Source organism: Betta splendens, chromosome 9 (assembly GCF_900634795.4).
Source record: "Betta splendens chromosome 9, fBetSpl5.4, whole genome shotgun sequence".
Classification (NCBI taxonomy): Eukaryota; Metazoa; Chordata; class Actinopteri; order Anabantiformes; family Osphronemidae; genus Betta; species Betta splendens.
The window spans coordinates 20,975,201-20,999,883 of NC_040889.2; the positions used below are offsets into that span (position 1 = coordinate 20,975,201).

Below are 24,683 nucleotides of genomic sequence, written 5' to 3' on the forward strand. Positions count from 1 at the left end.
CTGATCCACACCACCAGGATCTACAGCTCGGACATCGGGATGTCATTCGGGCTCGAGAAATGTGGGAGGATGGTGACAAAGAGAGGCAAGGTAATCCACACAGAAGGGGTCTCACTCCCAGAAGGAACAATAGCAGACATTGAGGACAATTACAAGTACCTTGGAATACCACAGGCAAACGGCAACCTTGAACAGGCAACAAGGAATGCGGCAACAGCCAAATACCTCCAACGAGTAAGGCAAGTCCTAAGAAGCCAGCTCAATAGCAAGAACAAATCCCAGGCAATAAACAGCTACAGATGACGTGCTGAGTTAATGTCTCAGGCAGTGGAGAACAGAGGATGAGATGCTGGAAGAGGGACCATCATTGGAGGACAAGCTCTTACATGGGATGTACCACCGGAACATAACTGAAGTGGCTGATCTCAACAAATCCTACCAATGGCTTGAAAGGGCTGGGCTGAAGGACAGCACAGAGGCACTCATCCTGGCTGCACAGGAGCAGGCCCTGAGCACCAGAGCCATAGAGGCCCAGATCTACCACACCAGACAAGACCCAAGGTGTAGACTGTGCAAAGAGGCCCCAGAGACGGTCCAGCACATAACTGCAGGGTGTAAGATGCTGGCAGGGAAAGCATACATGGAACGCCATAACCAAGTGGCTGGCATAGTATACAGGAACATCTGCGCGGAGTATGGACTGGAAACCCCAAGGTCAAAGTGGGAAACACCTCCCAAGGTGGTAGAGAACGAGCGAGCCAAGATCCTGTGGGACTTCCAGATCCAGACTGACAGAATGGTAATGGCGAACCAACCAGACATTGTGGTGGTGGATAAAGAGCAGAGGAAAGCCGTAGTGGTGGATGTGGCAATACCAAGCGATGGCAACATCAGGAAAAAGGAACATGAGAAACTAGAGAAATACCAAGGGCTCAGAGAAGAACTGGAGAATATATATATATATATATATATATATATATATATATATATATATATATATATAGTATATATATATATATATATATATATATATATATATATATATATATATATATATATATATATATATATATATATACACTCTATTCTCACCCTCCGCGGGTGGTCTCATCCACTTTCCAAGCTCGGGTCCTCTACCAGAGGCCAGGGAGCTTGAGGGTTCTGCGCAGTATCTTTGCTGTTCCTAGGACTGCACTTTTCTGGACTGAGATTTCGGATGTTTTTCCAGGGATCTGTCGTAGCCACTCCTCTAGTTTGGGGGTCACAGCCCTAGTGCTCCGATCACCACAGGCACCACTGTGGCCTTCACCTTCCAAGCCTTCTCCAGTTCTTCTCTGAGCCCTTGGTATTTCTCTAGTTTCTCATGTTCCTTTTTCCTGATGTTGCCATCGCTTGGTATTGCCACATCCACCACTACGGCTTTCCTCTGCTCTTTATCCACCACCACAATGTCTGGTTGGTTCGCCATTACCATTCTGTCAGTCTGGATCTGGAAGTCCCACAGGATCTTGGCTCGCTCGTTCTCTACCACCTTGGGAGGTGTTTCCCACTTTGACCTTGGGGTTTCCAGTCCATACTCCGCGCATATATATATATATATATATATATATATATATATATATATATATATATATATATAGATATATATATATATATATAATATTATATCTATATATATATATATATATATATATTTGTATATATATATATCTATATATATTTGTATATATCAATATATGTATATTCTCATAGCACTTGTTACTGTGTAGCTGGGCAGCTTTTCTAATGACCCTTTTGTTCTCCAGGTCACATGTCAAAAGGAAAGGTTCAGCTGTCGATAAAAAGCGAAGCATAAAGTTGCCTGAATGGAAGAAATTCCTTGAAAACAGACATCACGTGTCAAACATCATTTATGAATTGACCTTTATTCAAAAACATCAGTAAAAGAGCATTTATAAAAGATTTACAAACCAAAATATTCCTTCTTAGGATCAGTTCCATTCATGTGTGCGTTTGTGAGGTGATGCACTAATGACTATGCGGAAAGCATGATAATGCTACATTGTTGCAGTGATCTACAGGTCCTGTTCTGCTGTGCACATAAAAGATTTGTGCCATTTTGTGAGTCGTGATGTAAAACAGCTGACATTTCATATGGAGGTTGTCGACAGGAGCGTCGTCCCGGCTCCATCGGTGCTGCTGACCTTGCTGCCGTTGGACGACTGGAACTCGTTTTGGATTTCCAGGAAGGTCTTGTTCTTGGTTTCAGGGACCACAAGGCAAATGTAAACCACCACTAAGGAGCAGATGACCAGGAACACCAGGAAGCAGTACTGCTGCAGCCCGATCTGCCAGGGGAGAAACACAGACGAGTCCCGACGGTTGCGAGGCAGGAGGCAGACGACGGCGACGGCGGTCAGTTCAGACACTCACCACGATGAAAGGAAACAGCAGGCCGATGAAGAAGAAGCTGAACCAGTTCACTGAGCCGGCAATCATGTAGGCCGCCGGGCGCGAGGTCTGCGTGAACAGCTCAGTGGTCAAGATGTTGGTCACGCCGCCTTCAAACAACAAATCACTGTTACCACGGTTCACATCAGCGGCATCGGAGCGGGCATCAAGTCGCTAATCACCTGGTCCCAAGCCAAAGCTCAGGATGAAGGCAAAAACACAGGCCATGCTCAAGTACGGGACAACGGGGCTGGCGTTCTGGGAGGGAAATCGCAAGAGAAGAGTCACATGCAGCACATGTCATTATATGTATTTAAGCTTTAATAGACGCGGCCGTGAGTGCAAATACCTGGTAACTGAGTGTGATTGTGAACAAAACGCAGCAGATGCTCATCAGCGTGTATCCTCCTGTGATGAGCACTTTCCTTCCCAGACATTCGATGAGCATGCCCTGCGAGACACACAGCGAGTCACAAGACCTGCAGACAAACGCCTCCTTTGAATCCGGCCGCGACCTTTAACTGCCGCTCTGTCAAACGCTGCTCCCCAGTGTTAGCTCCCGGGGTGTTTCAGAGCAAACATCGCTTGCTCTTAGATAATTGAATGTAATGTCAGGAAAAGGTGACGTAAGAGGTTTGACTCTTTTCTAGTTTTATCTCTATTTATTATATCATCAGTCAGATTCACTGCATCACAAGCGAGCGGTAAAAGCCGTACTTACGCAGGTTAAAGCTGTGATGCATTCACAGGCACCGGTGCCGACAGTCACATATGGTATTTTATCAACGGGGATACCAGACTGCTTGAAAACATAGTCGGCGTAGAAGTAAATCTGCGGGAAGCACAGGCACACACTTACAAAGTCAGTGCTTTTAGTGGCTCTAGTTGATTTTGCGAAAGAACAGAACGACTTTGCGGGAGGTCTGTCCTTGTGCACGTACAGCATTGATGCCGTTCAGCTGCTGCGCTGCGTTCAGGAGTATGATGGTGATCAGCTGCCCTCGCACGCTGCCGTCAGACAGGAGCTGCCACGGCTTCCTGGCCTGGACTCCCACTAGGTTGTTCTTCTCCTTCTCAATGTCCTCCCGTTCGCCGTCGCAGTCAGCAACGCCGTGCAGCTGCTTCAGGGCTGCACACGGGAACACAACACACATGATGTTTTATAGGGGGGCGCACACACACACACACACACACACACACACGCACACACACACACACACACACACACACACACACACACACACAGTCACATGATCAGGCTTCAGGCTCAGCCTGGGCGTCAAAGAGAATCAAACCGGTTTCTTTACTCATCCTTGTAGCGATAGCACAGTGTGATCACATGCTTGTCTCCACAGCCGTGAAAATATATATACGGCCTCCGGTGCTTGCAGGGGGACTTTTCCTCTACGCTGTCACGTGCACCAAATCAATCATGGCAGACCGAAGACAAACCGCACGTTACTTGTTAAATGGAACTCATCAGTTCACCTTTCTTGCAGCCCTCGCTGTCTCCCTTGTCAATGAGCAGATAACGCGGGCTCTCGGGGAACCAGGGCAGGATGAGGAGCTGCAGGATGGCTGGGATGCACGTGGTGGAGAGCAGGATGGGCCAGTACTCCTCTCTGCCCAGGAGCTCCCTGCCACATGAAGCCCAAGGTCAACACAGATATCAAGTCCTTAGCTTCCATGTGAAAACGGACTCAAGTGGTTATAATATTTACTTGAGGCCGACAACTTGTCCAGTCAAGATCCCTCCAGTGATGAAAATGGAAGTCCCCATCCCCATTGCACCGCGGAACGCCGTCGGAGCGATTTCCCCCAAATATAGAGGCTGCACACAAATGGCTATGCCTGCGAGAACCAAACATCACAGGTTCAAACCACACGTCCGCAGCGACCCAACGTGTACAACAGCCCGGACGCATTGCTACGCGTTTCACCTGCATTTATCCCAGTGAGGAGACGTCCAACGATGAGCAACTCAAACCAGCCCGTGGGGTAACTCAGGCCCATCAGCAGAGCCGCCAGCAATGCAAATATGTTGTTGGTCAACAATGTCCCTTTCCTGCGTCACAAAGGCAGACGTTTAGAGGAGTGACGCTAAAATCACAACACGTCTGTCAATGCGTAGCTGTAAACCTACCTCCCCAGCTTTACTGACAATGTCCCACCAATTGTGACTCCTATGAATCCTCCTAAGGTGAACATAGACACTATGATGGACCACAGGAGGGTGATGAAATCAGGAGACACGTCGGTTTGGTAACGTTCTCTCCAGGTCTGGTTGAGGAAATTCTGAACATACTGGAGATAAAAGAAGAAAAGCATCACACAAGTCTGATAATGACAATAATGGTCATCATAATAATGACGATGACGACAGACTGCGGGGTCATTACCACTGTGGGCGCGTTGATGACGGATATATTATATCCATACTGGAAGGTTCCTCCTATGCAGGCGGCGCAGGCGGCGAGGAGAAGAGATTTGTTTGGAAGCTACGAACACAAACGGTGGTTCAGAACAAACTTTTTCAAACCGGGGCAGAAAAGAAACGCGTCTCACCGCGAACCCAGCTCCGTTTTTGGAGTAAAAAAGTCTTAAAACCTACCTTTGGCCATTTTCTAGTTTTGATTTCTTTTTTGAGCAGAGGTTCGTATTCATCCATAAAGTCTTTTGACATGTTGTCGCAGGTTTACTCGATCCCGGGTCGTTTGCGTTTTTTGCGCAGTGCGGACTCTCCTTCGAGCGCCAGTCGGGACGAGGAGACGCGCGTGTCCCGAGGATGAAGCAGCTGCCGCTTGTTATAGAGACCAGAATTAGCTACAGTTCTCCGCGTTTGTCGGGGATGTGGCGGCGTCATCAGACGAGGGGATTCACCCGGAATCCACGCGCGGAAGCCAAGTAGCTACAGATCAAAGGCTGGTGGCATATATAAAGTAAATGGTGGCGGTTCATCCGGCGTAAATAACAACATCAGAGCTTCCAACGCAGCCGTAAAAGAGGCGGAGAGACGGGGAACTGCTGATCACGCTTCGCACAGTGGAGCATTCATTCAAAGGGCCTGTGCCTTATATATGGCCATTCTCGCCCCGGTTGGCCTAAAGGGATCATTTATGGTTGCTTACATAAGCCTATGAGTCATATAATCGCTTTACATCTTGTCGATTACTCATAAAAGTCTAATGGGCTGTGAGCGGTAAAGATTTCCGTGGCGGCTTCGCCTGTGTTTACATCCCAGAGGAGCAGCCAGGTCGACAAGTGCAGCAACAGTCCGAATAAAACAGGTAATCGGATTAAATGGACGGAGGCGAGAAGCGCTTGTGCCACGTAAAAAAATGAATGATGGCCAGTTTCCTCGTTAGCAATAAGTAATTAAATACATCGAGTGGGTTAATAAGACCTAGCTTGGCTGCATCAGCTTTTGACCACACCAAGACGAGTCCTCCAGTGAACCTGCTGGAGCAGCAACCTTCACATATGATGAATAAATGGGTGCAATAATAAATACGCACGTTTGTGACGTCAACAACCATTACCTACATTTATATTTACCCTTAAGAATCTTTACAACCTGGCAACCCAGTCTGCCGTTCTCGAGACTGCAGAACCCAGACAGTAAATTAACATTGAATGAACATTGAGGTTAAAGTTGAAGTTAAAACCAATTCAAGCGATGCCTCATTATTACGTAAAATGATTACATGCACGGTGTCTGTACTAATTATACATAATTAACATTTAAATAATGTGCCTTGCAATCAGGTGCGCCGCTGAGCTGCTCCATAAATGATCTTATCTGATAAAATGCGGACTTAAGGGGTTCAAAACAAGCTATTAAAATTCAACAAGCAAAAACGCGCCATAACAATAAATGTGCTTACTTCAAGAGCTTTACTGTAGGTGTCGTTATGTTTTTGCAAAACGTTTTGCAAAAACTTTAGAAAGAGAAGTCAATTTTTTTCTCTGGAAGCCATTTAATCCGATTAAAGTGTAAACGAAACGTACAGATAATGATAATAAATATCTCACTTTAAAAAAGCGTAACATCCTTTAATAGTCGTGTTGCCTTGATTGGTTCCAGGAGAAAAGTGATGCGCTGATGTTTTTCTCCACGGTCTTAGTGAACTTTTCCGGAGATAAGTCAGAACAGTGGGTTCATTTCTAACTTACCTCCTTCTTCTCTACCTCCGCTGATCCCTCACTAAAGTTCATCTCGGTAGCTGCCGTGAAACGAGGTTTGAATAACCTATTTATAGTGGGTGCTCCGCTTCCAGTCGGAGCGCTACATAATGGCAGCCTGTTGTAAGGTGCAGCGTATGATCTCAGCTCCGGGGAGAGGGGGGGGGGGGTGTTACTCTTTAACTCCTTATCACACATTCCTTCATGCTGCTCTGTTACCCATTGCCTTTGGGTAAAATTACTGGCCCAAATTCAATTTTAATATTCATCTTTGTTTTTACGATTCATCCAAATTAGTCAGAATCCAACTGAGTGACCTCTTGCGGGACCGATCACCTTCCATATACTATAGCCTTTTATGTTAATTGCTCATTTGCAACATATTTATTTTCCATTTAGAAAGACAAAAAAACACATTTATTTTTAATTTCATATTTGCTGAGTCACTGTTATGCAAATGTGAATATCACATTTTCTAAATACAAAGCAAATCTTCAGCAGCATTTCCTCTAAAATCCTTTCAATAAATCCCCAAGTTTAGCAGCACGCTGTTCTGCACACATGACCCAAAGAGTTGAGTGGTTTACCAGGCAAAAACATTTAATCCTGCTGCAGCCTCAGTTTGGCCTTTTGAGCCTGAACCTGAATCATCCCATTAAAGAGAATATACCAACTTTATACGCCATGAATAAATAATTAAACCATAGTCGGTTATGATTTTAATAGTGAATGAATGTTTGTTAAAAAACTATCACCTGTCATCGTCAACACTGAGTCGTTAGCGTTAAGACAACACAAATATAAATACTCATTCATTTAAACCACCAAATCTATATAAACATCAATCTTCATCACTTTCATGAAGGAGGAGGATTTTTTTAAAACTATCTTAAATTAACAAACGAGTGTGTGATTACATGACTTTTCGTTTGAATGTAAAGCTGAAGCTGATAACCTGGATGAAAATATGTGCATTTTAACAACAGCTAATAAAATGGTTTTGCACGAGATCAACAAAAACATTAAACATTTTGTGGTGCTGGTTCTTCTCTGGGGTGAACCATAATTTGTAACGTTCCTGGGCTGTTGCCATAGTAACATCGGCTTTACCTCAAATTTTGACTTTGTTCTTTCCTGGGGAACTGGTGAATGCTTGGTACAATAAGTCATTGATGACAGTTTGGCAACAAGAGTAATATTACAACTATAGGCAGCTAAAATACAATGCAGTTATTATTCAGCACATTAAACCACTTGGCAAAAAATACAAGGAGTTCCACTGTGATCACTACCATTAAAACTGTTCTCACGAGTCAGCGTGTTAATATAAAAATCACATAAAACAAAAACAGAGTTTATTGTGTTAGGAGAACATACAGGCTCTCACAACGTCAGCAGATGAGTTGTAACAGCTGGAAATGTGATATAATATATTAATACTTTTATTCAAGAAAATATCTATATTATTCTTATTTTTCATATTAGTTGTGCAGAAAAATCATAAATATTTTACTTTAAATGACATTTTATTTAGGTACAGAACACAGTCAAAGCACTTGAAACATTGAAAATGTGTTGCCTATACTTTTGTTTTAGTTTTAAACCCATATCTTTTATATGCCCTGAGGCCTAATCATAATCTATTGATCTTTGTGAATATGTTTATTTTAATAGACCTTTGAAACAACACTGTGGGACAGAAGCATTGAGGCTACTTTTTGGTTTTATTTTCTAACCATTTGTTTGAGTTGAGTTAAAACCTTTACCAAAATTTAAAAATTAAAGGAAACTCAGACGATCATTAAACATTGCAGCGGGATCTGACCCTGATGTCAGATCGCCTCGTCCCCTCTGGCTGCGTCTCTCTGTCCTGTCGCCGTGTGGCCGCAGGGGGGCGCTGCTGCGTCGCGCGGAGCCGTTGTGCAACCTTCAAAGTCTTCCCCGCTGCGCGAGGAAACGGCGGAGAGGCGGGTGTCAGTGGCCGTTGTCACAATGTCGGGCAGAAAGCCCCGGTCCGTGGCCAACCCTCTGGAGTCAGCGATCACCACGCCGAGTGAGAGGATCCTGAGAGAATGCCACACTCTCTATGTCGACGGCGACAACGGTAAACGAGCAACGGCGCGAACTCGAGCGGCCAAGTTTGGACCGTTAAGCAGAGACAAGCTCGCGCAGTTGTGCTCTTATGTAACTTAAAGTGGCGAGCCGGACTCGGGCTGAGTGTCGGAGAAGTAAAAAGTGAACTTGTGCTCGTCCGGTGACTGGACGTGTTGTTCGGCAGCGTCCCGCAGATGACACCGGACACCGCCGGGGCTCCGGCGTCGGCGCCCCCCGGGGCAGACCGTTTAAACCGGTTCCCTACGTCAGTCAGCTGCTATTACACATGTGTTACATTTAAAACGAAACTCGCGTCAAAAAAGGTTTCCTGCAATAAGTTGTTCACTGTCTCCGCGTGTTTTGTTTTGGTGTCACGCGCGCACGCAAACCTACATTTGCATGTTGTGATTGGCCGCGTGCGTGTTTTCAGGTCTGGTGAAGATCGCCAGCGGCCTCGGCGTTTGGCTCCTTCCTCCCAGGAAGAAGATCGTTGTGATGATCATGGGGAACCACTCCGCAGGGAAGAGCTCCTTCATTAACTGGTAATGCGTGTGTGTGTGTGTGTGCGTGTGTGTGTGTGTGTGTGTGTGTGTGTGCGCGTGCGCGCGCGCGCGGCGTGCACGTGCGCTCCTGTGGCAGGCGGCCTGACCGTCACATGCTCCGCTCCGTGTTCGAACAGGAGCTCGGCAAAACTGGACTATGATCTTCAACGCGTTGTGTTTAAAGGGCTCCGCGGATTGGCTTTGGGGGAAAATGCGCTTTCACAGACTTTGCAGAGTTGGTTTGTTTCACATTCTGCGTGCTCGCTTCAGAACCAAGCCGGAGAGCACGACGACCCGGAGTAAGACAGAGATAAAACTAATCTTTTTGCAACAACGTCCCCAAAGTTGTTTATTGTGAACTGGAGGCCTCTTCTTGTGAAAACAGCTCTGCTGCAGTTAATATATTACACTGAGCCCATGTTAAAAAATCCAAGGACTGCAGCTGTCAATCAACACTTGCTGCTCTTCATTGCAGTTGCTTTTAGAATTCCTCCTGTTGACTTGGTTGTGCAGCACAAGCTCACATCCTTCTGTTAATGCAACGCAGTGAATGAGCTGGCGTTTGAGGCAGACGCAGGGCCAGTGTATTGGATGCATGCATTCGTTGTCCGTCGTTAAAGGGAAACTCCTGCACGCTCACCTCTCAGGTGTGCGGATCAGCAGCTCGTCTCTGCTGCGTTTGATGTGTTTTCTCGCTGTTTCAGGTACGTCGAGGAGCACATACAGAAAACAGGGGTCGCCATCGAAACCCAGGGGTTCACGTTCATCACGAGCGGCCGCAAACGAGAATCGCTGACGGTAGGATCCGCACCTGCCCCATTTAAATGCCTTCAAATGCTCTGATCTGTGTTCGGGCACATGATTGATATTCAGACAGTGAGGCGGAGCTTTGTAGGTGACAGATTTACTGTAGAATGTTTACCTTCAGTAAATGGAAATGAACCTGCAGCCGCTCATAAAGGTTGACGAGGCGATGCGTTCAGGCTCCCCCTCAGTCGCCGGTGGTGCCTCACGCCGTGCACTGAACCAGGCAGGGGCTTCGCTTTGCGCACGCACGCACACACACACACACACACACGCACGCACGCACGCACACACACACACACACACACACACACACACACACTCACAGGCGTTTCGGCAGCGTAAGGACGCTCTCCGGAGACGCCTCCCTCATCCTCGCTCGCATCCTGCTGTGAAGTTGCTAAAGATGAATAATGTATCTGCAGTGCAGGAGAGCAGAAGAGGAGCATCCTCTCAGCTTCAAGCTTGTGCACGGAGCTGCAGCAGCTGTAGGACTTGGCTCTGTCTCATTGTTACGTTGTCTTTGACTCTCTGACAGGGGAACGCAACGCTACATCTTTATCCACACTTTCGTCCTCTCCTTGAGTTCAAAGGTAGGAGTTCTTCTCGTTTTAGTGGGTTGTGTTCATCACTCATTAATCTAATTAGGTTTAATTTGTATTCATTCGTATTACAGCGTTAACTTTCCACTTTGTTTAGTTTAGTGTGGAACATTGTACACTGGGACCTGTTTATAAAAGGAACATGGCAGGAACATTGTTGTTATTCAGATACAGATGACATTGACTGTGGCTTTTACTTTTTCGACCGAGTCCAATTATTATATACAGATGTTGACAGTGGAGTGCTGGTGCTGTGTGGCAGGTTTCTGTGGGGGCCACCGCCTCGGAGCTTCTGGGAGGTGAAGGCCAGTAATGCAGTCTATGCTCTGACGATCCTGTGTGATCACACACACTGCTTTGCCTTCTGCCCTGGTTTTGACATGTAACCATACGTTACTGACATGCTCCTGCTTGTCTTTTATGATTCGAGGTTTTGTGTAAGTGCAGCCTTGACCCACAGTATCGAGTTTATTCTCGTAAATCATCTCAGACTCCGTCGCACTCGTGCCGCTTTGCTTTTCGAGACGTGCACGTTGCACGAATGCGGGGGACGCGCTGTCTTCCAGGACGGCTGCTTTGAGCTCTGCGCGTCGAGGTGGTCGTGCCTGGGTGTGCCTGCCGGCTGAGTGGGAGCTCCAGCGCGGGGGCAGGGAGGAGGGGCGTGCACGCGAGCGCGCACGTGCGTTGACAGGGAAGGGTTCACTGGGTGCGGACCACAGCGCTCACGGTACGGCGCGTGAGTCACACGCCCCATCGACATCAGTGCAGTGGAGTCAGGAGGAGCTGCTGAGAAATGTCACAGCCATTAGAGACGCCGCTGCCCAGGCTCCAGCAGCAGCAGCAGCAGCAGCAGCAGCAGCAGCAGCAGCAGCAGCAGCAGCAGCAGCAGCTCCACTCGCCGGGCCCGATCTGCTGCCAGGATACGGGGAGATTCCTCTGAGCTCCACCGGTGCCTGTGGAAATACTCTTTTATCAGGCATCTGTTTACCTGCCACTGCAACTGGGGATGACTCATCAGAAAAGCACCGTACGTCTCCATGAGGGAGCAGCTGCCACTTGTCCAGCTCCTCGGGGACTCTACTTGTCTAAGGCTCATGAGGAGGACGCGTGCGTTTGGGCTTTTTGTCGGTATCTACATCTTGTCCAGCGGTTTAACTCCGTGGTGCGTGGGACCTAACTGTGTGCACCCTAGGTCACATTATTCTGTATCATTAGTAGAGTTCACGCTGTGTTCTTCACTCTTTTCAACAAGTGTGTCTCTTCCTGTGTGTTTGTGCGTTTTTGCAGCTTTTGTCTAGTGACCGTCACAACTGTCAACTTTCATTGACAGGTTTTTCTCTCGTTCTCGTTTCAGCATCGAGGGGCAAAAGTCACGGGACGTTTTTCAGTTAGGGTGGATGAGTATGTCTCTGTAAACACTGAATGATTTAATAATTTGTCAGGGACATGTGGAATGGCTGTGTTTGTAATGCAAATGTGCTGAAGTAGACCACCAGCCTCAGAGGCGGGGAGGAGACGCAGCCTGTTGTTGATGTAGTGTTTTCCCAGCGGAGCTCCCCTCACAATGTTGCATGGTGCGGAAAAACACTTCGAGGACATGCAATTAGAGGCGTGTGTATTGATACGGTGGCCGTAGCGATGTCAGAGACGCGTGAGGGAATGCTAATGTGCCACATCAGCAGTGGCCCTGCTCGCTGCAGCACAAGGGTGGGATTTGTGCTGGCCGATAACACCTGCCTCCTCCCATGAAACAGCCCCAGTGTCACCCCAGGCCTCCGCGCGTGGACACGGGGAGGATGTGACCTCGGTGGGGGTTTGTCTCAATGGCGATCCTGTTCTGGCGCTCGCGCTGGGCCGAGGAGGAACCCGGGCTCACGTGTGGCGGCGCTGGCGGTGGAGGGACCTGAGCTCCCAGTGCGTTGCCTCACAGTCGTTCTTCACTGGCTAGCTTTATGTCCCACACCCCACGCTAAAGCTGCCAGTTGAAGAGCTGTTGTGTGTAACCATGACAACAGACCTCTCCACTGAGGGGATGGCGAGACAGCGGAGATCTAGGAAATACCGTTGAAGTAGTATGATTGAAGGTTTACCTGTGGGAACGTGGCAGCTGCTGCTGTTAAATGACTGTGTCGGCGCATGTTCTCGCTAACAGACGGATCTTTATCACGGCCATTTGGGCAGATTATTACAAATGTGCTGTGTCTGGACACATGCGGGAAAAAAGTTGGGCTGTTGATCCTGAATGTCACTGGCCTCCCTCAGGTCCTGAATATCGACCGCACTGCAGCTTCCAGTAGCAAATGAACGCGGCTGCTTTGTTTTGTTCATCATGTATGATGGAAGCACCCGTGCACACGCCGCATCTGTGTCTTCCAGGCGTTACGGACTACCTGTCTGCTGAAATCTCCACCTCCAAGCAGAAGAAGTTCAGCCTGGTGACGTTTGTGGACACTCCCGGATTGGTGGACGGAGATATGATCTATCCTTTCGATGTCAACAGCGCCATCACCTGGCTGGGTATGTCCTCACAGCTCAGACTCACGGCCGATGCTTCATATATTGTGGCGCTTCTCTAATAAATGCCGTGTTTGTTTGCGCAGGAGAGCAGGCTGACCTGATATTTGTGTTCTTCGACCCAATGGGCCAGGCGCTGTGCAAACGGACGCTCAACATCGTGGAGAGCCTCAGTGAGAAATGCGGCGACAAGCTGCGGTTCTACCTCAGTAAAGCGGACGAGGCCGGCAAGGAGACGGACAGACAGGTGGGATCACTTCTAGGCACAAACTGTTTCTACGGGTGCTCTGAGGTTTTGAATTTTAAGTCACACCTGTTTTTAAAATTTACATTTTTTTTTCGTCAGCGGGTGATGATGCAGATAGTTCAAGAACTTTGTCGCCGTCCAGGTCTGAACAAATGTGGTTTTGAGATGCCAACGATCTACATCCCCAACCCAGAGAGGGTAAGGTCAGATGTGCACGAAAGCACTTCCCCTTCAAATGTTTGTGCTTTTAGTTTTAATCTCTGAGTTTCACAAGCGGATAAATATAAACATCTGAAATTGTGCATTAGGTTAAACAGCAATGGACTGGAACTGAATGTAAAATCCTCCGTTCGAGTTTACTGGTGGTTGGAATGGGAAGGTTTATACTTTAATCACTAGTGCTTTGAGTACTTGGAGGGTCCAGTGGGTTGTAACCTCAGCCCTTTGTCAGCCTGCTTTAACAAGGGCTGCCCCAGGCTTGAGTTATGGCTGCACCCTCCTGCAATCTGCAATAGCAGAGCTGTACTCTGCATGGGAGATTTGTGCATCACTCCTGACGTCCAATTTATTTCTGCTGAACAAGTGCGGCTTCGCTTCCTGCTAAGTGCACATATCCGTCAGTCAGAATCCCCCCAGGACTGGTTTCCAGACCTGTGAGCGACGGACGAGTCGTTGGCGCACTCGATCCGAAACCGACGCGGTGATGAAACTCTGTCTTGTTTAGCCGAGCAGGTGTGTGAACCAGATCGATGGGATATGTCAGACCATCGAGAAGACCATCAACCAGGCTGTTCAGAAGACCCTGGATCAGCTGGAGAAGGACTGTGACCTCATTTGTTCCACCATCAACAGTCGACTAGAGCAGGACAGGTTTGTGTTGTGGCATGTTACTGTATGAAGATAAGTTAGACAAAACAGGTGACATTCATACTGAATCCACATTCTGTGTGTGTATGTGTGTGTGTGTGTGTGTGTGTGTGTGTGTGTGTGTGTGTGTGTGTGTGTGTGTGTGTGTGTGTGTGTGTGTGTGTGTGTGTGCAGGGCCGATGTAACGTACAACAGACGCGTCCGCGTTCACTCGTTCCTGTGTGGAGCTCTGGGCGTTTTCTTTCCTGCCCTCTTTATCCTCAGCTTTGTCATGAACACCTTCTCCAAAGAGCAGCTGGATGTGCTGCTGGGTGAGGGACTCGCCCGAGCCCTCACTGTCTTCACGGTAAGTCCTGGCGGCCGTGACCAAGCAGGTGGCAGATGATGCTTAGTTGTGTGACTGTCCACTCACTTGTGCCTCACAGGGAGTCGTGTTGTATTTATGGGACTGGATTCCGGAGGACGGACAAGTTGTGTGTGTGATCACGTTTGGTGCCTTCTGTTACCTCCTGCTTTTTCTAGCAAAGTATTTTGCAGGGTAGGTTTTAATTTTACCTTTTATACTCTTGGGTCTGATATAAACACGTTAAATAACATTGAGATATTCTGCAGCCAAAGGAATAAAACGCTAACGAAGAAGGAGAAGAGGACGATGACAGAGTACAGTGATTACATCCAGGATATCGTTAAAGCCAAGAAGGTGAGATCCTGACTTTGTATCTTAAGGCCACGTTTAGTTCTTTTTGTGGTATATTAGAAAATGCATTAGTGCTGCAAACATGACTGCTGTTTTGGCTCCACAGGCCAAATTGTATGAGTGGTTCCTCCAGCAGTGCGCTGCAGAATATGACCTCTGACCCCAGGTGAGATAAAGACGCTTCTTATGTTTGTGTTCACATTGCTAAGTCAGACTTGCTGAAGAGATTTGTGTTCTGTTTGTTTTACAGGTGGAACCTTTAGCAGAGCAGACGTCACTGCCAACACCTAAAAGATCTCAAGATTTTCAAATTAAAAGGTGCCTTCGTTTTTAACTGCAGGACAAACTGTGATTGTAGCCGTGTGATAAAAGCAAAGAGAACAATGTGAATACAGTCGTTTGTGATTGATGCTCGAAGTGAAGTGTTTACAAATGGACTTTTTTCCTATTTCCTATTTTGACTGACTGGCAAGAACAAAGCGCCCGTACAGTCATCATGACTCCTGTTTCACTCTGAGCAGAGCAATAAGCAACAGTAACCAATGCTGTGATAACAGCGGGGCATTAATCAATTAGCTGGACATGCAGCTCCTTCCTGCCTGGTGTCATTCGTTCGTCCATCACCGTCATGTGACCTTCACATGAAACGCAGTCAGCACTGATGATTTAACTGGAGAGAACTGAAGTCGTGTGTATTTCATAGATGTGTCGATGAGCTGGGATCTCTGACTAACACCATGTAATCCTTCACTCCACTGTTGGGAAGTAGGTTCCTTGAAGTGCTCGTCACTGTGGAAGCACTGATCTAATGCTCTACATGAGTACCTGGGTAAATACTGGCATCTTAAGCATGTGTTAAAGTACCATGAACATGTTAGACTCAACCACCCCTGCTTTGTAAAACCTCAGCTGTTGTGGGGTTCTTGTAAACACTGTCTGTTGTGTGTGAGAGATGTCTCTGAGCAATCGACCTTTTTATCAAATGCTTCATTTACACATTTGCGAATGTATCTAATCTGTGAAAACATTTTGGGACGACGACTTGACCTAAAGAATGAAACCTCCAAATTGTCCTCTGTCAGTTTTTACTCTCTTCACATACACCATTCAGACATATAACCCTTTGCATAAAAAAGACTGCTTTCATTTACTGTTCAGTGTTGGAAGACTTTTATTTCAAAGGTTTTTGTTATAAAAATGCCACCCAGGCTTTTCTGTAGGAGGAGCGATGCTTCTTAAAATGCTGTGTCGACTACTGTGTCAGGGCTCCAGTGTTTTGGGATCGTCAGCACATCAGGCTGTAACCAAGCATTTGTTTTTAGTCCACGCTCCACCATGCAAGTACTTCTGAATGAAATGCAATAACTTGGACCAAAATATGAAAGCAACAAATCAGTTTTGCAGAAGGACCAGTGGGCCCAGGCCTCAAACCTCAGTTCCCTGAGTTAGTAACAAGTAACATCCATATGGAGCTGACGGCTATCAAAAATAACATTATGCTACTATTGGATTTGTCTAGAGGGGAGATATCTTGTAGGAAATACATGGACCTATGGCACAAGCACTAGTCTTGAATCAAAGTACGATTAAAAATTTCAGTTGTGCAATCTACTAGCAAGGCAACCAGCAGGAAGAGGTCAGACGTTACCGTAAATGCTATTTTATCATCAATTAGAGCTGTGTGTGTGATGGTGAACTGGACTAAGCTGCATTTAGGATTCTCTAAAGTCATTATTGGTTTGTTGCAGATTTAAGCTTTCTTTGCTGATGCTTGTACTTTAAAATATCTGTCTCAGGGCTTAGTTTGGAGCTTATCTTACAGTTAGTTGTTCCATGCAGATACAGGGTCTGTTTGAGAGCATACGACCAATCGGTTATTTAAAAAAAGTTCAGTTCAAATTGTATGTTCTTATTGTGTTACAGTGCATTCAGGATTATACTTATATACAATGTTATTTGTACAAAAAGACCTTTTCCTGGCTTCTTATAAACAAAGTGTGCAGGTAGTTACATTTTGCAGCAGAGCAGGAGCTGAAACCAATATTGTTTCGTTGGAAACATGACAACAGGATCATGAATGTGCCAACACAGTGATTCAGTGTAGTCAGACCCCGTACGACTGCCTCTTTCTGGAGCAAAAGCGAGTTCCAGTGTTGTCCTCAGGAGTGTGTCTGAGACCCATCCTGTCCCCACAGCGTGTCTGTCCATTCCAGGTTAGCTGCTCAGTGTCTCAGCACCAAAAGTGTCCGTGTAGAGGCGTCACATGGACCTCGGGTCTGTCTGTCGCGGCTTCAGCGGTGAAATCATTGAGCGCCTTTGTCAATCAGCCAGGAAATGTCCCCAGTCCTGCAACACAGGATAACCGCCGTGAGAAACACACAGACATGTTTGTCAAGTCTGGAGACGGTGGAAGAGGAGAAAGCTCGTTGGTCCGTACTTGCCAAGCCGCGCTAACATCCTTCAGTTTGTGGTTTGCATTATTAGAAATGAAAAACATGACACATGAATAAGACTACAGGCACGTTACTGTAGGAAAAACACACGAATGAAACATTACAGACACCATGAAAGGTAACGCTTCACCTTTCTATTATTACTATTATCTCTTTTATATCTTTATAAAAATGACATTCAAATTGCATACATGTAGATTTATGTTAAGTTTGTTAATGAAGTGTTTCTGAATAAACACAATCTGAAGTGGCCTTTGACCTTTGGCTGTTTAGTTATGTTATTTGCCATCTTATTCTAATCGATCAAACATCAGCTGCAGCCCACTGACATGCTTTCATGCTACACTAATGTGTTAGACTCATGTGATCTCAAGTCACAAGCTCCACAGCCCGATGAGTTTTCTATCAGTCAAAGTCATGTTTTTTTATCCTCCAACAACCTAAAGCTAAACACATAGAAGCTTTTGTAACCATGACCAGAGTTAAATCTGAGTCTTACTCCACGTCTCGCTTCTTAATCGTCTTTCCAGATCCTAAGACCTCTGCCACTCGGGACACAATGGGATCATAGTTCATGCTGGCGACTGCAACCACTTCCTCACCCCTGAGGAGGAAAGAAAGCAGAGGTTGGATGGTTTAAAAACAGTGAGAAGAGAACAGATTAAAACCACGTATGACCTTATTTCATCATTTAAAAAAAAAGAGCAAAGGAAACTTTACCTCGTATAAAATGCTACAAATCTCAGTTCGTCCAGATCTCCTTGTATGATGACATCATCAAATCCATCACCGTAACCTTCACAAGCAGAAAAACCCCATTCATGCTTGATCCTCAGCCTTTGGCCCCTGCTGTTTTTTCCACAGCTAGATGGCAGCGTGGTCCACTAATACAATGAAATCACACAAAATCGCGTCTCTGTCGCTCTGTAGCCACACAGACCTGGTCCTACCTGCATAGCGGATGGTCTTCCCAAACATGGCTGACCAGAAATAAGGCACCGTTTTGATCTCAGTGGCTCTGTCCATCATGCCGAGGGCCGCGACCCTCCCTGCAGACAAACCCTCCCTGAGTGTAAGCGGCGGCCGATTACCAGAGACGACGGGAGGAGGCGGTCGTCCGCTCACCGTGAACGTGCGCCATCTGCCAGTGGGGGATGTTCACCCTCTTGTTGTTGCGTGGCAGGAAAGGAAACATCACCACGTCCCCCCCAGCGAAGACCCCGTCACAGTTGGTCTGCATCATCTACGGGGGAATGCGGAAAAGCAGGTGAACGAGAGGCTTCAGCGCCGCTGGGAACGTTCCAGGGTACCTTGTTGACGGTGATGAAGCCCTTGGAGTCCACGTGGACGCTGCTCTGCCTCAGGAAGTCTGTAGCAGGGACGCTCCCTGCAGGACACAAGGACCGGAGAGTCCGTGTATAAGGACCTGATATGTGACATCACAAACGATGGCGGTCCGACATCACCTGCGCCGATGACGCACACGTCCGCCCGCAGGACTTTGCCGCTCTTCAGCACCACCTCTTTCAGCTGCGCAACAGGAAAAAGCAAAGTAGCAGCTTCCACGACCGTTTAAGCCGTCGAACACAACAGTGGTTAAAAAAGCTTCGGAGCAATAATCTGAAGGCCGTTCTAGTCGGGACGCGCCTCTCGCCCTCTGGGTACCTGTCCGTGATGGCCGACCATCTCGGACACTTCGTTCAGCATGTAGAACTTCACCCTGTTCGCCTCAAAGAGCTGCAAACGCACCACACAGTCACAGTGAGCGCCGGTTGAGCCCGTCGGGCCACCGGCGGCCGGTGACCACGCTCAGACCTGCATTTGAACTGGTTCCGGGTTCAGGCGCCCCCACCTTCATTATCGCCTTCCCCACTTTCTCGCCGAGAGCTTTCTTGAAGGGCACCGTCTCGATCCCGATGACGGACACTGAGTGGGCTTTGTCCGTCAGCGCCGCCGCCACCTCCATCCCTGTGGCAGAGGTACATTTGTGCCGGTCAGTTCGCCGTCAGCCGCGGTTCTCGCCATGTTGCCGCCACCGATCCTCGCGTTACCAACAAACGAGGTTCCCACAATCACGGCGTTCTTGTTGCTGGCCAGTCGCGCGATGCTGTTGGCGTCCTCGGGCGTCCGCAGGTGAAACACGTTCTTGACCTCTTTGCCTTTGTAGTTCATTGGTTTGGGTCTATCGCACGCAAAAGCAGAAGAGGTGTGTGTTCGTTCATTAGATCCAGTTAATTATAACATCACTGTTTTCACTCACTTGCTTCCTGTAGCGATAAAGAGTTTCCTGTACTCCATCCTCACGCCGTCTTCAAAGGTCACGGACCGCGTTTTCACGTCCACAGCCACGACCTGAGACAAGGTGGAAATTTAAATTAAAAAGCTGTTTGTTAAATGAAATAACATGACTGAGCTCCACCGCGACCCCTCATTGTGTCACTGGGCATCGCCGGTCACTCGTCACCTCTTTCTCCGTGAGCAGCTCGATGTCGTGGTCCTGCAGGAATTCAGTGGAGCGCAGTCTCAGCTGCTCCGCTGTGTTGTCTAGGGACTAAGGGTGAACAAGTTAGTGCTAAAATACCAGTAAAACACCAGAATGCAAATGCTTTCAGTTCAAATCGCTGCATTGGTTGTTTCAGGCTCGGACTAATCTGAGGACGGTTACCCATGTAAATAGGACTGAATACAGTTGAAGGCCCAGATGAGTTAGTGCCTGGAGCCCGAGTTGACGTTTCTGACTGTAAACAGTCAAGCCTGTTGGCTTCGGCGCAGGCCTCTTTCTGTCAAGCCTTGCCGCTGTCAGTGGAGTCTGCAGTCTTTCCTCATTTTTCCTTGGGGTCTGTGTACAAACCTTACTCAGTTTAGGCCTGTCATACGGAGGATGTCTGTCCATGGTGCACAGGACGATGCGATCGGTGAAGCCCTCCTGCCTCAGCGTCTCCGCACACACCAGACCCGCTGGACCTGCAGGCGATTCACCAGTTCACGTCAGAAAAGGGCTTTGAGGAAAGACGGAAACGAACGAAGCTGGATGAAATCGCGCAGACCTGCACCGATGATGACAACATGGCTGAAGCCAGAGTTGGAGTTGATGACGGCTGAACATCGGGCCATGGGCTTCGAGCGTTTCTGTGACTGCAGGGCCTGGAAACAGATGCCAGATAAGCGGGATGACGACTTCACCCTCGTGGACGCGGGCGCTCTGTTCTCCTCGTTACCTGCTTGTTTGCGCGAATGATCACCTTGTCCTTTTCAACTCTGACCTGGACCAAAAAGACGCGATCAGCGCGAGCCCCCCTCACTGATAAGACAGCAAATGTGCGGAGGCAAGGTCAGAAGGTCACCTGGAAGGTGGGCAGGCTGTCCAGGCCGGGGAAGTCCTCGATGTCCCCCGTGGCGATGTGGAAGCAGGCGCCGTGCCACGGGCAGCGCACGTGCCCTTTGGACAGCACGCCTGGAACGACACAGCGCCACATCTGTCCCAGACCTCTCATTTGAGCGGCTTCTGACGCGCCGGCGCTCACCTTTGACCAGCGGCGCTCCGTAGTGTGGACACTTGTGGGCCATGGCCGAGAACTCCCCGTGCTCCTTGATCAACAGGGCTCTGCCGCTCCCCAAGTCCACCTCTCGCATCCTGTCACACAAACATCCAGCCGCGACTCATGCGGTCCCTCTTTAAGGAACATTCACTGACTTTATTACAACGCCCGGCAGCGGTTTAGCGCCGTGTGAGGAGTTCTTACTGTCCGTTTTCCAGGTCTTTGACGTGGCAGACGGAGGCCTCCACGTAGTCCCGTGGTTTGTGGTACAGAGGGAGCGGAGTGGAGTCCTCCTCAGACCCGTGTCCCAGGGCCCCGTTGGGTCTGCAGTCGGCAAAGGGACTGGCTTTGCCGTTGGGCGACAGCCCGTCCACCTCTTTCTCTTTGTCCAGGAGAGAGAGTTCCACTTTAACTTCAACTGCACGACACAGACAGAAAATGCACACACACATGAGCACATGCCGTGAACGTCCAGGTTCTCTGGGTCACGTTAGCTGTAAATGATGACCTTCACAGTACTGGCCCTCTCCTGAAGTCACACACGAAGCAGCTGATGACACGCTGATGCTCTCGGGCTTCACATGGGGAATAATAAGGAGGAATAGTTGTATAACCCGGTTTGCACTGCAGCAGGCTTTATCTGTTCGCCTGGAAAAATGTGCTGATCATCCGGTTCTTACACGGTAAGCTGGCTGGAATTTTCTCCCGCTGGGCGAGTCTTAATTAAAATCAATGGAAAATCATACTAGCGAGCGCAATTGCAGGGGAGAAGAAAGAGAAGGCTTTCCACAGCGGAAGAGAATCTCTGCACACGTCTGTAGTAGCTGCAGCTCAATGCGACCACTGATGATTTGATCCAAAGCAAAACGGTGATCAGGTTTAAAATACGAATCCAAACATGCCTTTTCATGTGTTTACCACATATGTATGTAAGTATATATATACTTACATATATATTATATATATTACTTTACCCCTTACTTACTTAGAATTTAATTGTATTTGTACCTCATTGTAGTTGTTTACAAACATATGCAAATGAAGGAGACAATGTGCCTTGTCTACTTATGTCACACTCTCTCTGTGTCCATCATTTATTTATGCACATTTATTTTTCCTTTTAGCCAAGCAATGGCTGAAATAGGAAATAATAATATTGGTAATAATATGATGATGAATCTGATGTTTTTTTTAACCTAATAAAGACTATGACTGGAACCTATATGACTTGGATCCAGGACCTTGGTAGAAGGTGTGTTATCAGGAAGGCTGAGGGCGTGGCCGCCTACAGTCATAATGCAGCTCCATGCTTTCAACAGTCAATGGTCACAGCAGCAAATCTCCAATCCACATGTTTTGGTGGCAACATAATTATAACTACACATCTATTTTTTATTGATGCTCCAGTGATGATGTCTACGTGTCTGAGTTGAATCATATGAATTATGACCAAAAAGATTATAACAAACAGCAACAACAAAAAAGGAAATAATATTATAGCACTTCTATTTTGTCCTCCTTATTTGTATTAGTCTGACACTGAGTCATTGACATGTATATCCAGACAACTACTCCTTCAGCTTCACCTCCTCCAACTACATGTAATAATTGTTTTGTTTGAGCTCAAAGCTTCTGTTCGCCTACAGTATAACGGCAGACCATGCACCATAGCGTTTGCATAAACAAATGCATCCAGTGTCATTTTTTTATGTTTCGCCATCAGCACGTAATCCTCTGGACCAAAGACACTACGGAGAGAATTCCAATTCCTCCCACATGCTGCTGCAAACGGAGACGCCGGAGGGGACTGGGAGGCGGCACGTGCGCTTTTATGCCGTTATATAATAATGTGCAGGTTACCTGGCTTGGGTTTGGAGAAGCATCCTCCCATGGTGGGCCCAGGATGGAGGGACGACCGGGGAGAGGCAGGGAGGGGAGGGGGGAGGGCGGGAGGGGAGGCTCAGTCAGAACCCGGGGCCGGGCTGCTTCGCGGGGGAGCGACAACGACGACACGGGGCTGCGTGTGTGAGATCCTGCAGGTCCAGATCCATCGCACACGTCAGCTGCTCCACATGATCTGCGCGGACAGAGGGCAGATGGGCATCATCGGCCTCTGATTACAGGGTGTAAAGTCTGTGAAAAGAGTGGTCACGGTGGGAAAGCGCTCTGCGGCGTAATTGTTCCTTCAAATGGATTCTATGATTTCAATTCTACCTTTTTTTTATTCACAGAACAAACGCCTGTGTCAAATGGACAAACTCCTACGTGTCTGTTTGAGTTTGTTGCCAATCATGAGGTCGTCCCTGGGGCTCAAACGGCTGATAGAACTGGTCGAGCCATTTCCCCGCGTGTCTGTGTAACAGGTTAATGCTTGTATAAAGGAAGCTGCGTTAATTAGGAACATTTCCACACACGTCGCTACCTTTGTTCATGCATATTACATGGGAATCGGTTAAATATTAACAGCACTCCGGCACCTATTAACTTTCTTGTCACACGGCGCGTTAAAGGGAAACTGGGGCCCCTTGAGTTTCAAATCCCCCTTGTTTTGTTGCCACGTTTCCCTCCCAGTTCTGCCGGGCCTGGTATTTGACCCGCACATACAGTGGTGGGTTCCTCAGAACAGGGGCCGCTGCGACTCTCAGCAAACTCTGACGGCTGGAGTATTATTCAACGCGCTGCAATCCATCACCAAATTATCCTTTTGAGGTACGACCAAAAGGAACTGCTTGATATTCTGAGCACAGCTTAACGTCCTCGAACTGAAAGTGTCCAGGGGTGAACAGAACGCTTCTCAGAGAAGGTTCCCTGAGAACACAAGAGAAATGGAACAAAATCCGCTGAGTGAAGCTCCGTGTTCCACTGCGTGTCTTTGACAGACACCAGTGATTTTAGCAGATTTCGCCCCAAACAAACAAGCAAAGAATAAAAAAGAAAAGAATAAAAAAGAATAAGCTGACGAGATTGTTGAACCGTAACCATCCACAAAGTCCAAAAACGTCTAACTGTAAATAAAGGGAAGTTGATTAATTACACACAGACGAAGACCCTTCTCTCTCACACGTCCCTTTAATAATTTCTCACCGCTAAAATTATGATGAACAACACATTGGCCGAGAAAGAGCTGCCGTCCCGGACTTTCCAGCAAGTCTGGGATATTTTGTGCACAAACTAAAGTAGGTTAAGCAGATTGAGCCCTCACAACATATGACGCAGATCCCGCTCACTCGCCGCTGGGCCCGTCCCCAAGCGGCGCTAATAATCCTGGCGCAAACAAGCTGTCACTTTCACTCGCCTCCGCGCAAATGTAATAATACCTGTTACTGGAACGAGTGCTGCAGGGCGGAATTAGCGGCTCCCGGCTGGTGGCGGGTCTTTAAACAGGCCACGCTCTGCCAGTCGCATCCATCACTCAGCGCCACGACCTCGGCAAAGCCGTGGAGGCGTAATGAGAGCAATCAGAGACTCCCCGGACACGTTGCACTGTAGAAGCTGCTGTTTTACCTCCCAGGGGTCCGGATTGTGGCATTCTTGTGTGGCACCACAGCCTGCGGGCTCTGGGATCATCAGCTGATAGCTCACAACGGCCCACGGCTCGCGACGTGTGACCACACCCCCCACCGCTTGCATTTTGTCCTCGTGCGTGAAACGCGAGATAAGCTCCCACTGATTGCGCAAACGGTGGCTCGTT

The 24,683-nt window shown here is 47.8% G+C and overlaps 3 protein-coding genes across 10 annotated transcripts in view; 1 reads left to right on the forward strand and 2 right to left on the reverse strand.

Moving 5' to 3' along the window:
* Positions 1-1,906: 1,906 nt before the first annotated feature.
* slc2a11b (solute carrier family 2 member 11b) lies at positions 1,907-9,232 on the reverse strand. Of its 4 annotated transcripts, none has more exons than XM_029162575.3 (12): positions 9,121-9,232; positions 4,851-4,949; positions 4,595-4,755; positions 4,392-4,516; positions 4,173-4,302; positions 3,940-4,088; positions 3,393-3,580; positions 3,173-3,283; positions 2,801-2,902; positions 2,634-2,709; positions 2,434-2,561; positions 1,907-2,348 (listed from the first exon to the last, which is right to left on the reverse strand). In XM_029162575.3, exons 3-12 carry the CDS (start codon positions 4,657-4,659, stop codon positions 2,151-2,153), a joined length of 1,272 nt encoding a protein of 423 aa, XP_029018408.1. In that variant the 5' UTR covers positions 4,660-4,755; positions 4,851-4,949; positions 9,121-9,232; the 3' UTR covers positions 1,907-2,150. The 4 variants fall into 4 exon arrangements, with proteins under 4 accessions (XP_029018408.1, XP_029018406.1, XP_029018407.1 ...); XM_029162573.3 differs by lacking the exon at positions 9,121-9,232 and adding an exon at positions 6,625-6,751; XM_029162574.2 differs by lacking the exon at positions 9,121-9,232 and adding an exon at positions 6,484-6,618.
* On the forward strand, positions 8,523-15,390 carry si:dkey-98f17.5 (uncharacterized protein LOC569123 homolog). Its single transcript, XM_029162577.3, has 13 exons — positions 8,523-8,737; positions 9,158-9,269; positions 9,974-10,067; positions 10,612-10,666; positions 13,052-13,192; positions 13,276-13,436; positions 13,536-13,634; positions 14,161-14,306; positions 14,478-14,649; positions 14,729-14,841; positions 14,916-15,003; positions 15,107-15,166; positions 15,251-15,390. Exons 1-12 carry the CDS (start codon positions 8,626-8,628, stop codon positions 15,158-15,160), a joined length of 1,347 nt encoding a protein of 448 aa, XP_029018410.1. The 5' UTR covers positions 8,523-8,625; the 3' UTR covers positions 15,161-15,166; positions 15,251-15,390.
* A 763-nt stretch (positions 15,391-16,153) lies between these two features.
* The window catches only part of LOC114862361 (apoptosis-inducing factor 3), a 9,969-nt gene continuing 1,439 nt past the window's right edge, over positions 16,154-24,683 (reverse strand). Inside the window, exons 1-21 of one of the 5 annotated variants that reach the window (XM_029162569.3) lie at positions 24,497-24,628; positions 22,853-23,069; positions 21,197-21,410; positions 20,978-21,087; positions 20,798-20,907; positions 20,672-20,716; positions 20,501-20,597; positions 20,305-20,417; positions 19,918-20,004; positions 19,714-19,805; positions 19,505-19,635; positions 19,306-19,421; positions 19,119-19,190; positions 18,920-18,983; positions 18,764-18,840; positions 18,579-18,696; positions 18,404-18,502; positions 18,174-18,249; positions 17,953-18,057; positions 17,438-17,458; positions 16,154-17,346 (exon numbers count right to left, since the gene is read on the reverse strand). In XM_029162569.3, coding sequence (XP_029018402.1) covers positions 17,304-17,346; positions 17,438-17,458; positions 17,953-18,057; positions 18,174-18,249; positions 18,404-18,502; positions 18,579-18,696; positions 18,764-18,840; positions 18,920-18,983; positions 19,119-19,190; positions 19,306-19,421; positions 19,505-19,635; positions 19,714-19,805; positions 19,918-20,004; positions 20,305-20,417; positions 20,501-20,597; positions 20,672-20,716; positions 20,798-20,907; positions 20,978-21,087; positions 21,197-21,410; positions 22,853-22,883 — 1,821 coding nt within the window. In that variant the 5' untranslated portion in view covers positions 22,884-23,069; positions 24,497-24,628 and the 3' untranslated portion in view covers positions 16,154-17,303. Of the gene's footprint in view, positions 17,347-17,437; positions 17,459-17,952; positions 18,058-18,173; positions 18,250-18,403; positions 18,503-18,578; positions 18,697-18,763; positions 18,841-18,919; positions 18,984-19,118; positions 19,191-19,305; positions 19,422-19,504; positions 19,636-19,713; positions 19,806-19,917; positions 20,005-20,304; positions 20,418-20,500; positions 20,598-20,671; positions 20,717-20,797; positions 20,908-20,977; positions 21,088-21,196; positions 21,411-22,852; positions 23,070-24,309; positions 24,473-24,496; positions 24,629-24,683 lie in introns of those variants that run through there. The other 4 variants (XM_029162568.3, XM_029162571.3, XM_029162567.3 and 1 more) reach the window with 4 other exon arrangements.